This window comes from Cupressus sempervirens, chromosome 7 (assembly GCF_028749045.1).
Source record: "Cupressus sempervirens isolate cs-2001-9-10 chromosome 7, ASM2874904v1, whole genome shotgun sequence".
In the NCBI taxonomy this organism is placed as follows: Eukaryota; Viridiplantae; Streptophyta; class Pinopsida; order Cupressales; family Cupressaceae; genus Cupressus; species Cupressus sempervirens.
Genome location: NC_143124.1, coordinates 728,832,064 through 728,849,051, shown reverse-complemented (window position 1 = coordinate 728,849,051; position 16,988 = coordinate 728,832,064). Strand labels below are relative to the sequence as shown.

Below are 16,988 nucleotides of genomic sequence, written 5' to 3'. Positions count from 1 at the left end.
TTATGAAAAATAATCAAGATTATTTTTTTTTTTGACAAAAAGAGGGGTAGAAATTTATTAAGATAGAAAGGAATACAACAAGGAGAGCTCAACAAGGAGCTCGATCCTGAGCAACAAGATCATCAAATTCTTGCACCATCTCAAAGGACAGTTGCCTCCTATCCCTAATATTCCAACCCGGATCATGACTAGAAGCCCATTTGGCTAAACAATTAGCAATTCTATTCCATTCATGAGGAATATACATGAACCTAATGAACTGAAAAGAGGAAGAGAAGAAAAGAATGTTCTTAACAACAGTGGCCAGCTACCAACTAACATCCTCAAGCTCTTGCAAAGAAAGCATGCTCACCACCACTTGTGAATTAGACTCACAGATAATCTTACTCCATCCTCGCAAGCAACACTGTTCCACAGCATATAAAATAGCTTCAGCTTCCATGAGATTGTCAGTATAATCACCCTTATGAACTGAGAAGAAAAATTTAACATCCCCAGAACTACAACGAGCCACTCCGCCAATACCAGCTAGACCAGGATTCCCATGGGAAGAACCATCAGTGTTAATTTTCAGAACTCCACAAGGAGGAGGAGTCCAGTGCCCATACCGGTTAACCCGACCCTTCCTCTGATGGTGAGGCTACTTGGACATAGAAGGAAACCTATGAGCTGCACCCCCATCCTGCAGATGAAAATTGAGGCGATTATAGATAGCAAGATCAACCGGATCCATACCCCCATCAAGCTCACACTTCACAAGAATAGTTTCCTGAAGAGAATGTGATATTTTCCACCAAAGATGCAAAACACCGATTTGAACATCTTGGAATATGTGACGATTCCTCTCCAACCAGATATGCCAAAGCATGAAAGATGGGCCAACACTCCAAGTAGCATGGAGAGAAGAAGACTTGGAGGGAACACTACCCAAGCAGGCCCAGAACTCAGGCAAAGAGGAAGCATGCCGACAAGAGTAACCCCAAGCGCTCCACCAAAGGTGCCATATCTGAGTAGAATAGGAGCAATGGAAGAATAGATGGGAGACAGACTCCTCTCCATTACCACACAAAACACAATAAGAGGGGCCCTGAAATCCACGTTTACAAAGATTATCCCAGGTAAGACAACAGTTGTGAGCCACTAGCCACATGAAAAAAATGCACTTGGACCAAGAAACTTTATTCCAAACTTTCTTCCACCAAGGGACCTCAGCATCCCCAAATAATTGTCTAGTTATCTCCTGATACCCAGCAGAGACATGATATTTACTAGACAAGGTACTGCCCCAAGCCAAAACATCTGGACCAAGCAAAGAAGAACACTCTCTAGAGGCCAAAATTTGAGAAAGCTCCTGACGATCCATGTCTGTACCTCCAGGAGGCCAATTAGAAGAATGCTTCCATCTGTAACCAACAACAGGTCCCAATTGATAAGGAGTCTTGTAATGAGCCACTTTATCCCATCCAGCGGCAAGAAAAGAGTCACAAAGAGGCTGAAGATGAGGGTATATGGATAAAATGGAAGGGAATCCATCCCAAGCATCAGACCAAAACAAAGCCTAAGAAACTCCTTTACATATCCAGAACAGACCCCTCTTTACCAACATCGCACCTGTCTTCAAAGTATGCCAAACCATTGAGCCATGACCTTCAAGAGGAAGTGCAGAAACAGAGCAAGGATTAGCACCATGAAAATATTTATGAGTGATAATACAAGCCCAAAGTTGATGTTTTCCAAAACACCATCACCAATAAAGTTTAGCAGCCAAAGCTTGACTACTCAATAGAGTAGATTGAAGACCAAGACCACCCTCCTTTTTAGGCCTACAAATAGTTGCCCAATTAACCAAGCTCCATTTAGTACTATGCAAATTACCACTCCAAAGGAATTGTCAAGAAAGAGCATCAAACTCCTTGAGAAATTAAATAGGTGCAGCATGAACCATGCTTCTATAAGTAGGAAGAGCTTGGATAATAGCTTGAAGAAGACTAACCCAGGCAGCAGTAGAAAGCCATCTATGAGTCCAATGATTTACCTTATCCTAAAGCTTGGTAATCAAATTTTTCCAAAAGAGACGTGGCTGCCTGGAAAAAGCAATAGGAATGCCAAGATAAGTTAAAGGAACTGATCCTATCTGAAACTGTAGGATACCAACAATCCTGTGCTGAATAGAATCAGGAGTGTTAAAAAAGTAAATGGAAGATTTGTGCTCATTAACTTTCTGGCCTGAAGCTGCCAAATAAACATCCAAAGCATGTTGAAAGGCTTCAAGTTCCTTGATCCTAGCAAGACCAACAAGAGCAGAATCATCAACAAATTGAAGATGGGAAAGAGAAGGTAAGCCATTACCCCACCGCCAGCCTTGAATAGAATTCTGGGACACCTAATGCTTAATGAATCTGCCCAAGCCTTCAGCCATGATGATGAATAGATATGGGGAGAGAGGGTCACCCTGGTGGAAGCCTCTAGAAGCACCAAATATTTTAGAAGGTTGACCATTAATAAGAACAAAAAAAGAGGCAGAAGTAACACAACTCATAATCCAACTCACCCAGTCAGAGCTAAATCCAAAAGAAAGAATAATACTCCTTAGGAAGCTCCATTTAACTCTATCATAGGCCTTAGCCATATCCAGTTTAACAAACATGGTTCTCTCCCTTGAAGTAGCCATAGAGTGAATAGACTCAGTAGCAAAAACCACCCCATCCAAAATTTGTCTACCAGTAACAAAACCACCTTGTTCTTCTAAGATAATAATGGGAAGCCACCTTTTTAGTCTCTCAGCAATCAACTTAGTAATAACTTTGTAAACCACATTACATAAGGCAATTGGTCTAAAAAACTCCAATTGATTAGCACCCTCTCTCTTAGGAATAAGAATCAAGAATGTAGAGTTCAAAGCTCAAAGCATCTGCTTGCTAGCATAGGATTCTTTAACCACCTCCAACAAATCATGATTAATGATGTCCCAAAATTCTTGAAAGAATTCAACTGGAAAGCCATTAGGACCAGGAGTCTTCCCCTTAGGCATGCCAAAGACCACCTCCTCCAGCTCTTCCAAAGAGATAGGACGCATGAGATAATCATTCATTTCCTGAGTGATAAGGGAAGGAATACAGGACAAAATAAGATTTTCTTCATTATCAGTAGGAGGAGAGTCCTCAGAGAAGAGGGTAGAGAAGTACCAAATAGCCTCTTGGAACAAAGTTGGCAAGGAATTCAGTTGGATACCTTGAGAATTAACCAAAGAAGAGATAGTGCTCTGATTCTGGCGAGATTGCACTGTTTTATGGAAAAAGGCAGTGTTTCGATCACCTTCCTAGAGCCAATCAACTCTAGCCTTTTGCTTCCAAAAAATTTCCTCTCGAAGTTCCCATTCTTCTAGAGCTCTAGAAGCAAGGGATTCAGCCTTGCCAAGATCCTCTGAGAAACCTCGATCTCTAATCTCCCTTGTGATGACATCAAGATCTTCTTGAGCAAGCCTCTTCATAAAGTGAAGGTTCCCAAAGCATTCCCTATTCCATATCTTGAGCTTCCTTTTAACATATTGAAGCCTTTTAGAAAATGAGAACATTGTAGAACCATATGCAGGAGCACCATCTTTCCACCAACAAAAAACAAAATCATGAAGAGAGGAGTCACGAAGCCACATCAACTGGAACTTAAAAGGAGGATGCTTCGAAACATAAGCCCCTATAGCAAAAAATTTGATTGGCCAATGATCTGAACCCCTCCAATCAAGGATTTTTGAAGAGATAGTAAGGGTGCCACTAACATAGAAGCAAGAAACAAGAAATCTATCGAGACATTCTGAGATAGCAGCAACACCAGTCTTGCGATTATTCCAGGTATAGAGACCATTAGAAGGCTTAACATTAGAGAGATGCAAAAGAGATATGTGTTGCCAAAGAAGAGCAGAAGAAGGTCCCAATCTAGCCAAACCACCATGCTTCTCCTCTAGACTTAAAACTAAATTGAAGTCCCTTGCTAACACCCAAGGATGATAAGGATGACAATTTCTAACATATTGAATATGTTCCCAAAGTTCCTCCTTTCCCACAAGATCAACAGGTGCATACACATTAGTAACCATGATTACCTCTCCTGAGTCTAGAGCAGAAGCTACCATAGAGAGAGCTAAGTGAGAAGACATCCAGCCAAGAGGAGAAATTTTTTGAGGATCCCAAAATATAGCAAACCACCTGCACTTCCTGTTGCCCCAACACACTGGCATTGGCCACGAGACCAAATACTAGAGGCATGTTGGACCATAGACTCCACAGAGAGCTTAGTCTCTTGGATACAAAAAATATCAGTACTATGATCAACCACCAAGTTATGAATAGCCTTTTGTCTAGGGATGCTATTCAACCCCCTTCCATTCCATGAGAGAATAATCATCATTGGGTAGAATTGGGAAAATGAGAATCCAAAGGTTTCACTGAACCAGACTCAATCAATATATCTCCTGTGAGTTTAATCTTCTCTTGGTCTATTTTGCGCCCACTCCTTAGAGGGGGAGTAGAAGAAGCCCGCTTAAAGGGTCGAGACATCAACCCCAAGGGGAGAGGAGATCCCTTGCCCTTACCTAATGGTAGCACATCCTTAACCAAGTCAGCTAAAACAACATCATTATCCTCCAATATTGCAGGAGTCACCAGAGCCTCTGTCATAGGAGCTACAGGGACCTCACAGTTTTGATATACTACAACCTGGGATGCTCCACAAGCATCATTAGGAACATATCTCTCATCTGGGAAAACTGGATTAGAAGAGATAGGAGGAGGAATACCCTCCTCTAGAACCATACTATCCAGCACCTCAAAGCGGTTAAAACCTGAATCAGATAATCTTTCTTTCAAAGACCTCTTTTGACCACGTCCCTAAGCTAGAGGGCGAACAGGGGTAAATCCATCCTTATCCTGCATTTGAGCCTTACCCTTACTTGTAGCATCTTGCGGATTCATCCCCTTGGTAGTATTAGCCATTTGAGATTGTCCTTTCCTTGTAGTATCTACCAAACCACCAGCATTGCCAGTTGCAGAACCATCCACTCCTTTGAAACTCGAGTTACGAGGGCACTGATGCTATAAATGACCATACTCATGAAAAATCCAGCAACGAAAAGGGAGGGATTCATAATCTAACTACCGCACCCAAGAAGAATTCCCCATACAAATTTCTAAAGAATCTAGTAATGGGTTATTCAAATTAATTTCAACACAAATTCTAGCATAAGAAATAACCTTTTTATCAAGGGATTGATGTGCGATCGCAACTGACTTCCCCAACAAAGCAGCAATTTGTCGAAGGATGTCTTCACGCAAAAATTCCAAGGGAAGACGAGGCAAGCGAACCCAAACTGGCACTGTTGAAGCGAGATCCTCAGCAGAATTAAAACCTGAATGCCAAGGTTTGACGAATAACCCCACATGGTTGTAGAAATAAGGGCCTCCTTCAAAAACATGATCCCGATCAGACATGCAAGAGAATACAACAAAAAAATAACTATTCCCTGCCAACATAATCTCCATATCGCCTTCCACCTGCCATGAGCGGTGGATCCATGCCTCAAGAGTGGATAGAGAAATTTGAATTCCAAGAAATTTGCATATCAAAGCATGCTTGGTCCAATAATCAATGTCCTCCATTACAGCCATTGGAGGAATAACCAGAACAGGGCGATCATGGCTACGTGGAAAACAACCATTAACTTTTTTCAGCTTGGAGCTCTCCCCTGAATAAAATGATTTAGATCGCATTGCATGCATAGTTGGAGAAGAACCATCTGTTCTCACCAACGGAGAAGAAATCCCAAGCCCTGCCATGCAAACAATAAAACCCCAATCCAAAATTGACTGCAGAAGATTTCCAAAAACACTGACGCAAATTATGTCCAGTAGCTAGCAATCCAAATAGAACAAAAAAATAGTAAAGATCAAACACCAAGAATAGGCTAGGGGAAAAACCCTAGCCCAACTAGCAGCCAACGCTTCTCCACATTCTCCTTGAACCTGAGTTATCAAAATACTTCATGGTATTGAAAGAAAAGATCATTTCAATTGTTTACATGTATAATCAAGATTATTTTACTAATATTGACTTATATTGTTGTATGCAACACCTATATTAGAGTCACACCTACAGGGAGAGCATCATTGAGGAAAATTGTTTGATGGACAAGATGCAATATCCAAAAAAGTTAGTTTTCAAGCTCCTATTTATAGGAATTTATTTCTTTCTTTCAATGGGACATAACATATTATAAGTTCTTCTTGGGATCTTAAAATTCTATAACATTTATACATGAATGTATATTTATGATTCAAGTCTTGATGTTGCTTGTTACTTGTATTTTTAATATGTTAGATATTTAATTGTGTAATCTTTGAAATACCATTCAGTGCAACAATATGTTTAACCTATTTCAAAGAAATAAATTCCATAACATATTTTCCTTAATTTTTATAGTAAGTGATAAATCCCATGATGCTAATAATTGGGATGTATTTATTTTCTTATACATTTTATTCTAATTGCAGCATTGGCAATTGTATGAAACAAGGTTACTTTTCTAGTTGCCAGCAACTTGTTCTTATAACAATGTATTTTTCTCATATTATATTATATACATTGTCTTATCAAATATTTAATTTATGTTATATGAATTAACACTGTTCTTATATTTACAAGTTCATTAGAGTGGTTCAAAATAGCAATTAAGTTTATTTATAATTATTTTTAAGGAGCTGACCCCTCTCTTGAAATTTATGACTAAACTTATTCATCGAGTCTTAACATTAATCATGAAATCACTTTTTTCATACTTAATTTCCAATGTTGCAATCATTTTACTTTTTGGTGTTTCATTTTAAGGTGGACTTCATGGTTTCTAAAAGACAAATCAATTTTAATGGAGGTTCTATTTAAAGAAAAAATATGCAACGTTATCATCGTGCATGATGAGGAAATCCCTTTGATCTAACCTACTATTTCAACAAGATCCATGGAAGAACATAGAACATAGGTCTTGCTAATTTCTTTCAACTTTAGGTGAGACTAAATCTATAACACAACTTTTTTTACAAATATTTTTTGATTTATTGTGTGAAGCATCCACTTTTTCAATTACTTTATGAGTTCTAAGCTTAATATTGAATTTATTTACATTATTATTTAAATTAAAACTTTTGTAGGCAAGGAAAATGAATGTAAAATAATAATTTTCTCCTGATATTGATAGTACAAGCATGTCTCACTTCACTTGAGTCTGTTGTTCCACTAATCATTTTTTCTTCTTCCTATTTTAAGATATTTCTAAATAAAGATTGAAGGATAATGCTTGATAGACAAGTTAGTTGTTATTGGTAATTTTACATTACAAGTTCATTGTGTAAGTTGACATTGGAAAGTACTTTATATTGCTATATTAATAGTTTGATCCTTGCAAATGAAGGAAATATAAGTTGCACTTGTATTATTAATATTTTATGCCTCTATTTTCAATACTTGAGTATGTTATTAAATTGATTTAGTGACATTTATTATTTTAGTATACATTTTTAGTGTACTTTTATACATATTTTGACTATCAATATTATCAAAATCTTTTATTTTAATATTAACTATCGTGTTATATGTAACTACAATGTTTAATACACAAGAACTTGAATGATTGTTTTCAAAAAATAAAGGGTTGCATGGTGTACCCTATTCTTGGAAAAATAACTATAAAAATAAGATCCCTATTAAAACCTCAAAAAAATGTCCACAAATGTGATTTCCAAAACTTTAGTCCAAGAAAAATTAAGTTGTTGTATGACACACCCCATGGCTTTAAAAATAGATATGAAACCGGTCTCATTGCTAAAACCTTACAAAATTATCTACAAAACCCTAATCCCATCCCATAATCTAAGGAATCAAAGGTGGTTGAATCTACAAATTTAATAATGAAGCCTCTAGCATTAATTATATTCTTGGACCTTTATTGAAGCAATGAAAGATTGCTAGAAAAATATCAGTTTGAAATGGGCATTAAAATTAATTTGAAGGATAAAAAATAGCAATAAATGATCATGAAACACCATCATCTTCTTGGACCTATTAAAAATGGATTGAATGTATCAAATATGCCTTTAGGGCTCAAGATCTAAAAATGGAAAGAGTTCCTTAAGAATTTATGATATTTCTATGTCAAAATAGCCATATTGGGCTTTTTTTAAGATCAACACTAGGGTTCTAGTTCATCAATTTTCAAGGAATTGATACAAGGAAAATTGAACCCATAAGGGTCAATGGCTAATTAGGAGGGATCAGAGCAAAAATTGGGTTTTATGGATTGAGTTATCCCTCTCTATTTATCTCCTTCTAAATTGGAAGGAGCGATCTTAAAGGGATAAAGCCTAATAAAGCCTAATCACTGATAAGAGTCTAGAAAGAATTATGGATGGGCACTTCTAGGTCATTCTTTTTCCTTATCCCTTATCTTTTGGTAATATTTCAAGAGAAATTTGATTGCTAAATGGTTGAATGGTTTGGATGAACCAAATAAAAGGCATGCATTAGGGATCATGAGATTTAAGTTTCTTTGTGAATCTTACCACAAATATAAGGATTCGAGGAACACTCATCACAAGATTACCAAAATCACATGTTCCTCAATAGAAATGGTGAGATCAATGGTAATTATGACATAATAGTTTGAGCTTCAACCCTCTAAGAGGAAAATGGAAGAATGAGAAACTCTTATGGCTAACAAATAAATATAGAAAAAGCTTGGACCTTCCCCAACTTCTAAATGGAACAAATTTAATGGAATATTTACGCCTAAGAATATATAAGAGACATGTATGAGAAAGATAGTATGTAAGTGGAAGGGATCAAACCTTAGGCCTCCTAATTACCTCCTTCTAACAAAGAAAGTCAAATCTTGACAACCAATCAGAAATACATACCTAGGAATTTGGGAAGGATGTTGAGGGTCGAACATTGGGCCTTCTTATTATTTCTTTCCATTTGGTAAAATATGAGTGGAAGGGATAAAGACTAACCATCAACAAGAGAGGAATCGTGAAAATTAGGGAAAATGAGGTTTGGGGAAATGATCAATGATGGTATTGATATGGAAGGAAGGAAAGGTTTGACAATCCAAAACTTGACAAAATTGGAATTTATCCATATTTAGAAATTTTTATAACTTAAAAGGAATTTGGCTAAGTTTTTGAAAGGGTGAAGTAGTCAATTTAAGATTTCTAGGATCAGTTGTAATTAATGGACTACATGGATGCCATAGAACGTTAAATAGAAACATTAGTGAGAGTTCCATCACATGACAAGACTACATGTTGAAAAAAACTAAGAACTATTCAAAATCTTTAGAGGGACCATTAGCTAAATAGACTAGATCCTTGATATTAAAGTAATTGCCATTAACATTATTCTACCAAGTATTACATAATATCTAAAGCAACACACAAAAATTTGATTCCAAGTAACAAGTTGCAAATCAATCATGGCATCTGAATGAGATACCCTTATTATCAAGTAGCAAATTCCAAGGCCCATCCCTATTATTAGAAATACATCTCCATGAAGAGGCCTAGAGATATCAACACCCATTAAAATGTGGGCAAGGTTAAAGTGCCCCATGAAGGAATTGGACTCATAAGTCATCAAGAATATCCCAATAGAGCTTAGACTCCCAGCATCATGACATGAGTCCTCCTAAAATTGGACTAGAATAATTTTATCTTTATAAATTTATACCACATTTTGGACACAAACTGCTAGTGGGGAGGATTTGACACAAAGAAGTGGACACAATTTTCTCTTAGAAGAAAGAACACAAATTGAACTAACAATATTGTTAAAAAAATTAGTATGAATAGTTCCCAAAATCCTAGTATAAAAAACTTTTAAGTCCATGCAGAAGAAATGGTTGTTGTTGGTGTTAGTCATGGTGCTAGTGCAGATGCTGGTGTGAGGTATTCTGGATCTATTTCTTCTAGTGTGGATGGTTTGGGATCTGGCATTGATTCTATTGTTGGTCTTGATACTTGCAACGATGGAGTGGTTGCTGGAGTAGTTGCCAGTGCAAGGTCTTATTTTGGTTATGTGGATAGTTAGAGGTATGGTTCAGAATCTAATATTGGTGCAGATGTTGGCGTAAGGTCTGTTGGGGCTAAGTCTAGGGTTTCTATAGGATTTTTTGTGGCTGGTTTGGGGTCTGGAAAGGTTTTAGTTCTAATTCTTATGTTAGGGCCTTTTCTGGGGGCTATGGAAAAGGTTTGGGTGTTGGTTCTACTACTAGGGTTATGTTGGGCTTGTTGTTAGCAACATAGTCAAGGGTTCAGCCACAAGTATAGTTGCTAGAAATGGTGTTGATCTTGGCACTATTCTTGGGTCTTCATCTAGGGTTCAATCCTTTTCTAGTTGTGGTGTAGTTGGAACTCACTGGGTCAATTCCTTTTGCTAATACCATTTTTGGGTCTATACCTAGGAATGTTGTTGGTATTAGGAATAAAAAGATTGAACTAGCTCTAGTCTTTGTGGTGATCCTTCTTCTTTTGTAGCTAGGGTTGTGGCTAGAACTTTAGGTTCATCAAAGGTGAAGGATCTCATTCATGTTAGTATACCTCTCTTGATCATCCTAGAGAAGGATGTGGTGAGTGCATTATCCATAATTCTGATGATCTTTTAGTTCGTGTTATAGTTTGTCATTTTTAGGGGCTTTGGATAAGTTTATAAGATTTGTACACATCGATAGCTAAAGAGTGGGAATCTATTTTATCTAGTAATGTCCACATTTTTCCCATGGCTAAGGTTTTTTTATTGCTAAGTTTGGGATTATTGAGGATTGGAAGAGGATCCTTTGTGGATCTTCTTTTGATTGGTCAACCCAACACCACTTGTTGATCGTGAAACCATGGCATTCTAATTTTTCACTTGCTTTTGAATTTTTTATTAATTTTCCAATTTAGTTTTGGCTCTCCTACCTTCCACTTCATCTTTGGGTTGATTCCTTATTGGAAACTATGAGAGATTTTTTTAGAGATTTCTTGATGATTGATGAAGATACTCCACCTATGTTAGAATCCTTGTTCAGGTGGATATTTCTGAGGGGTTGCTAAAGAAATTCAAAGTTGGGCTCCCTAATGGGAGAAACTAGATTCAAAATTTAGACTATGAAGGGATTCCCTTTAGATGTAGAAAATGCTATAATATTGGACATTATCTTGTTGCTAAGAAAAGGGATCCTATTACTCCCACTACTGATCCTACAATGGGTAGTGATTTTTCTATTTTGGATGCTATTGTGGCAGCTACATTTGGTTCTCTTTTCATTCCACTAGGTTCTATTACTACTGATTTTTCTAGATAGGATGTTGATGTGTTTGCTGACACTGGTAGTGTTTCTATTATAGTAGGTTCTATTAGTATCTCTACCATTTTCCTTGCTATCACTAATGGATTTCAATCTTTGGTAGATCCTTTTGTTGTCCCTATTTTTTGAATTCCTGTGGGTTCCCCTCTACAAGCATTGACTATTTTGGTTGGAGTTTTTGACAATGTTGATTATGTAATTGTTTCCTTTTCTAGTACTATTTTTGGTTATATCCAAGTCTTATCTATTGGATCTCTTGTGATAATTGCTAGAAATCTTATAGGTTCCCCTATGCTAGAACTTCTAGTTGGGATTTTTGTTAGTAGTGACTTAGATTCTACTATTGGTACACCAACTAGAGGATCTATTTGGGTCTTTCCTGTGTTAGATATACTTTGTCCTTCTTCACAGAGGGATGTTGCATTTGTTGAGGAGGAATGGACCCTAGTTATTAGAAAACATCATAAGAAGTTCTTTCCTCATTTTATTCACTCCCAAAAGAAAGGAGGTAAAGGAAAATCCTAGTGTTTTTCTTATTTTTTCTAGTGAGGGACTTTTTCCCTTTAGGCAGATTGGGTCTTATTTCCTTAATTTTTTTAATCTACCAATCTCTTTTGGTCTAGTTTTGTATGGTTCCTTTTTGGTACCTATTTCAATTTGCTGCAATTTTTTTGATGGTTGGTCGTGTTGGCTATGTTTAGTTGAATATCTACTTATTGAGAAACTATAAAGGGTTTCAAAGGCCCTTCAAAGCCTATTTTTAAATTAATTGAAAACTACTTTTAAGACCACTCAACCCTAGGCCCTAAAGACAAATATAATTTAGAAATAACTACCTAAGAAAAAACCACATGTCTTGATGAGACCCACATAGATAACAACAACTCCTCTTAATGAAACAACTAGAGACAACAAAAGGGGGTGAACAAATTTTCTAACAACCAACATGATGGGAACATCACCAGGTGAAAGAGCCCTAACATGTATAGATGACAACGTTGGTGACACCAAAATGCTTGAAAAAGAGACCCCTAGCCAATAGTAGAATACATCCAAAAGGGAGACATACCCAACGAGAACAAAATAATATTTGAAACTAGAATGAGTAGGAAAGAACCTTTGATATAGAAAATTTTGTTAATTCTCTCTTCATATACTACTAGAGTGAGTAAGGTCAAATAGAATTTTCATCAACATACTTTGATGTTTTATCGCAAATAATATATTATATCTAACATTAAAATCATGTTAAAATAATCTACATATATAATTTAAAAACATAAAATATTTGACCAATAAATTTGTCAAATATAAAATATTTTATTCATTTATATTCTGAAATCTCTAATTATCAACATATTATAATGAACATAATATTAACAACACAAACAATATTTGAATCCCATTCCATCTAATTCTTACTAAATTTACATATAAGGGTGCATTCCCATGCAACTTCTCAACTTTGAGAGTCAATGTTGGAGGATTCAAAGATGAATATCACAAATACTTTTCAGGCCTTTTCACACAAAAAACATTAATTATAATTGATAGTTTCTTTGGTTGCTTGACTTACAAATATGGATGTGTTGTATTCAGACTTTATAAAGCTCAACAATCCTTTTCCATCAAATAACATTTGCTGGCTTCACACGTCTGTACTCCCTAACTTTTCTTCAAAAGAAAATAATGGATAGATAATCAGTTTTATCTTTTCAATACATACTTTGATATGTCTTGGGTTTGTCTATTTATAAGCTGTCACGCAAACAATTCTGCATCGAATCTAGTCCATAGATCCAAAACAAATTATCTAATACAATATATTATACTTAAAAAGCTTACTTCTTTTGAAAATTGTGGGTCAAAATGTTTCTTCACAAAATCCATTTCTATTTATCTTAAAATTGTATCCTACACAAAAGCGTATGCAAATACTTTCTTTATTTTTTCATTCTACATAATAGTAGAAATTTGTTGTTTAATTTTAAATAATACTATTTAGATAAGTACGAGATATTTTTTACAATAAAATAAATTGTAATATTGTTATAAGGATTTATCTGTGTAGTTTTTAAATCAAACTAGTTGACCAATGTTTCATTGAATAGTAACAATTATTGGATCTACGTGATGCTCATAAAGATGATTCTAATGATTGATAGATTCATGTAAATCACTACTTATGAAACATGGGTCGATGAATTTGATTCAAAAGCTACATAATTTTTGAAATAATACTTAAAATTGAAATCAAATTATATCTGAATTAGAATTGCATGGTTAAGTTTCGAATTGCTTTGGAGAAATAGGAAAAATAATTTGAAGAAAGAGAAATCTAGCAGAGAAATTAAGGTATGTTTCTCCTTTAATATTGAAAAAAATAAGCGTGGAAATAACTCGGAAATGACTCTCATTTGATTCCCATTTCCTTGAAAAAAGAGCATTGGACTCGACAAAATTTTCTCTTTTTTAGGTCAATATTTTTAATAGATTTTTGTTCTTGAAAGAAAATTTAGGAGTTTTTTGTAATGAACATGTGGAAATAAGATTCCATTTCTAAAAGTTGAGACAAAACAAAAATTTTATGTAGTTGTTTGTTATTATTACAGTACGATATTTTTAGATTTTAATTTTATTATAAAGTTGATATTTATATAGTATAAATGAAAGATCTTAAATTTTATAACTTGAAAAATTATTTTATTGTTTATCTTATTGACTAAATAGAATCAATTGGATAAACATTTTTTAAGCCATCATTCCAGTTACTTGTATATTATAATAATATTTGATTATAATTCAGATGACAATTTTCTTGTCACTATGTTCCATCATAAAAACCTATGACTTAAAAAATAAAATTTAAAAATAAAAATGTATAACAATAAAATTTTTAAGTAGATATTACATGATTAAATTATTCAATCCACCATTTCAATTTCATCCATCCATTTACAATGTCAATTTAAAAATTATAAGATGTCATAGTCACTGTAAAATATAGTTTATTTTTTAATAGTGTGTTACCATTAACTTGATAATCTTAGTGGTGAATATTGATGATTTAGCTGAACTTGATACATATATATTTGCATATTTTATGTTATTATTTAAATTGGTCTGATAGTAGAAAACTTGTGTTCTTGAAAGTGAAGTCACATATATGAATCTATATTTTTTTAATAAGATAAAAGACCATTCAAATTAAGATTAAGATCATTAATTTGAAAAAATTATGAATGAGAAAAATACATTTGTGAAGCGGTAGACCTATCATTTAATCTGTTACATTTTACAACTTTTAGAGAAGAGAAATTTCCTCTCGTTTTCTTTAGTATTGCATGGGTAAATTTCTTGTGAGCTGGCTTGAAACTTTTGTACCCATCAAAAGAATTGAAAACAATTGATCTTAAAGCAAAGTGGGTCTGAATTCATGGGCGAAGTTATTGAAGAAAACCCTTGTTCTTCAAACTGTCAACTGAATCAGCCAGGCACTTCTTCATTGGTGTAAATGAGAGACCAAGTTTTCTCATCTTCTCATTAGAGAATTTGTATGCCTCTTTCCTTGGATTCTTCTGGTCGGAACACCTGCAGACATAGAATAGTTATACAAGCATTAGTTTCAACTGATTGAGAAAAATGAGAGAGCAAAGAATCTATTGTTAATTGATGTGTAAAAGAGATAAAAAGCTCAATAATTATGTGTAAAAAGAGATAGAAAGTTTAATAGAAAGAGTACATGAGAGGAAGAGGGTATTGGGGGAACAATTGGGCCAAGAGATCCACCAATTCTCCACGATGCATGTTGGCCTCTGAACATAGATAACGCCCAGAGGCAGAAGGTGTTTCATACACCAATATGTGGGCTTCCGCCACATCCCTCACATCCACATATGCCTGTGTTAAGTTCGCATATGTTTTGGCTGAACCTGCAAAGATCACTCTCTGAGATATCAATATAGTATCTTGGTATGGACGGTAATTAGAGGGGGATATAACAGTTAATGTGGCGGCATTGTGTACATGGACGACAACTGACTCGTTTCTCCTATTGTCTCTTAGAATAATAAATCTTTCATCTTACTAAATCATAAAAGACAATGAAATCAATCTTATACCTGTCAAGTATTTCATAATATGAGCAGTACTGGCGTTCATGGAGGACTGCAACAAAGGGCCCAATACCAAACATGGGTTAACCACCACCATATCCAAATTCTTCTCCTCTGCGCTCTTCCATGCAGCTTTCTCAGCCACTGTTTTTGCATAGCAGTACCAGTTCTGCATCACAAATAATATGCATCACAATTATTGATATAAATCAATAATTGTAAATATTATATATTAAATGAACCACTATTGTTACAACATAATCCAGAAGCGAATCTTTTTGTCTACTATACTTGTGATTAAACTGCTGAATTCTTTCCTACAACTAATGTTTAAACAATACCCTTGTTTGAATACAGTAGTCCAAATCACTCCAACAGTTCTCATCAACCACAACGTGGGAATCTCTGTTTGGATCCATGTAAACTGCACCAATTGAAGATGTCATCACAAGCCGTTTCACCCCCAATTCAGCACAAGCATCCAACACATTTGCAGTTCCTTTCACAGCTGGTTCTATCACTTTTTCCTGCTTCACAAACCACCGCCATTAAAGCAATCTTCACAAGGATTATGAAGCCTTTTTTCTAAGACAAAACACATATTATATAAACATACAACTTACAGGGTCATCAGTGAGAAGGCAGGCCATGTGAAACACACCATCACATCCTCTGAAAGCTTCAATCAAGCTCTCATAGTCAAGAATATCACCCTTCACAAGCTTCAGCCTCTCTTTGGCTCCTTCCAACTTCCTTAAATGTTCATACTTTCCATCATCTACAATTCAATCAAACACTAACTCTTATCAGAACATAAATCATAGATATAAATTGGTAGCAATATATTTAGAGGCCTGATTATTGTTATGTATATATACTGACCAGGGTTACGGACAGCTCCTTTGACAGAATAGCCTTTGCTCAGCAAGAATTTAACAAGCCAGGAGGCAATGAATCCTCCTGCACCTGTCACACAAACTGTTTCCTGCCTCATTTTCTTCACTCTCAAAGATCTGACAAGCTGATTCAGAGAAACAGAGCAAAGAACTAAGAAGAACAGAGTATAGAAATAAGAAAAAAAAAAACAGGGGCAAAATAGGCAGAGAAGAGGAGTGTAGAAGAGACAGGAGCGTTTGTGATTATATAGGAAGTAAGGGAACCTACTACATGTTGACCATGGAATATTCAAAGGGTGTTTGTACAATACGCGTGGAAATAACCCATCATTTGAGTTGACAATGTACATTTTTCCTGGAAATTGGGCTTCCTTAATTTTTCAAAGAATTTTACAGTTTCCTCTCATTTGTTTGGGCCAATAGTTTTAATGGATGCTTGTTGTTGAGAAAATTTAAAAGTTCTTGTTTTTAATTGTATGAACAGAGTTTCTCTTTGGTTCAAAGAAAATTTCACACGTTCTCTAAATTTAAGGTAGAAATTTTCAAGGTTGACCAACTAACCGAAAAAAACTCAAGGTGTGAGAAATAAAA

General features: G+C 35.3%; 1 protein-coding gene across 1 annotated transcript; it reads right to left on the bottom strand.

The window, feature by feature from the left end:
• Positions 1-14,638: 14,638 nt before the first annotated feature.
• Positions 14,639-16,596, bottom strand: LOC149549300 (cinnamoyl-CoA reductase 1-like). The gene is made up of 6 exons (XM_089794889.1): positions 16,384-16,596; positions 16,125-16,279; positions 15,843-16,028; positions 15,508-15,670; positions 15,129-15,318; positions 14,639-14,977 (listed from the first exon to the last, which is right to left on the bottom strand). The coding sequence occupies exons 1-6, from the start codon at positions 16,493-16,495 to the stop codon at positions 14,833-14,835; spliced, it is 951 nt and encodes a 316-aa protein (XP_089651015.1). The 5' UTR covers positions 16,496-16,596; the 3' UTR covers positions 14,639-14,832.
• Positions 16,597-16,988: the final 392 nt, after the last annotated feature.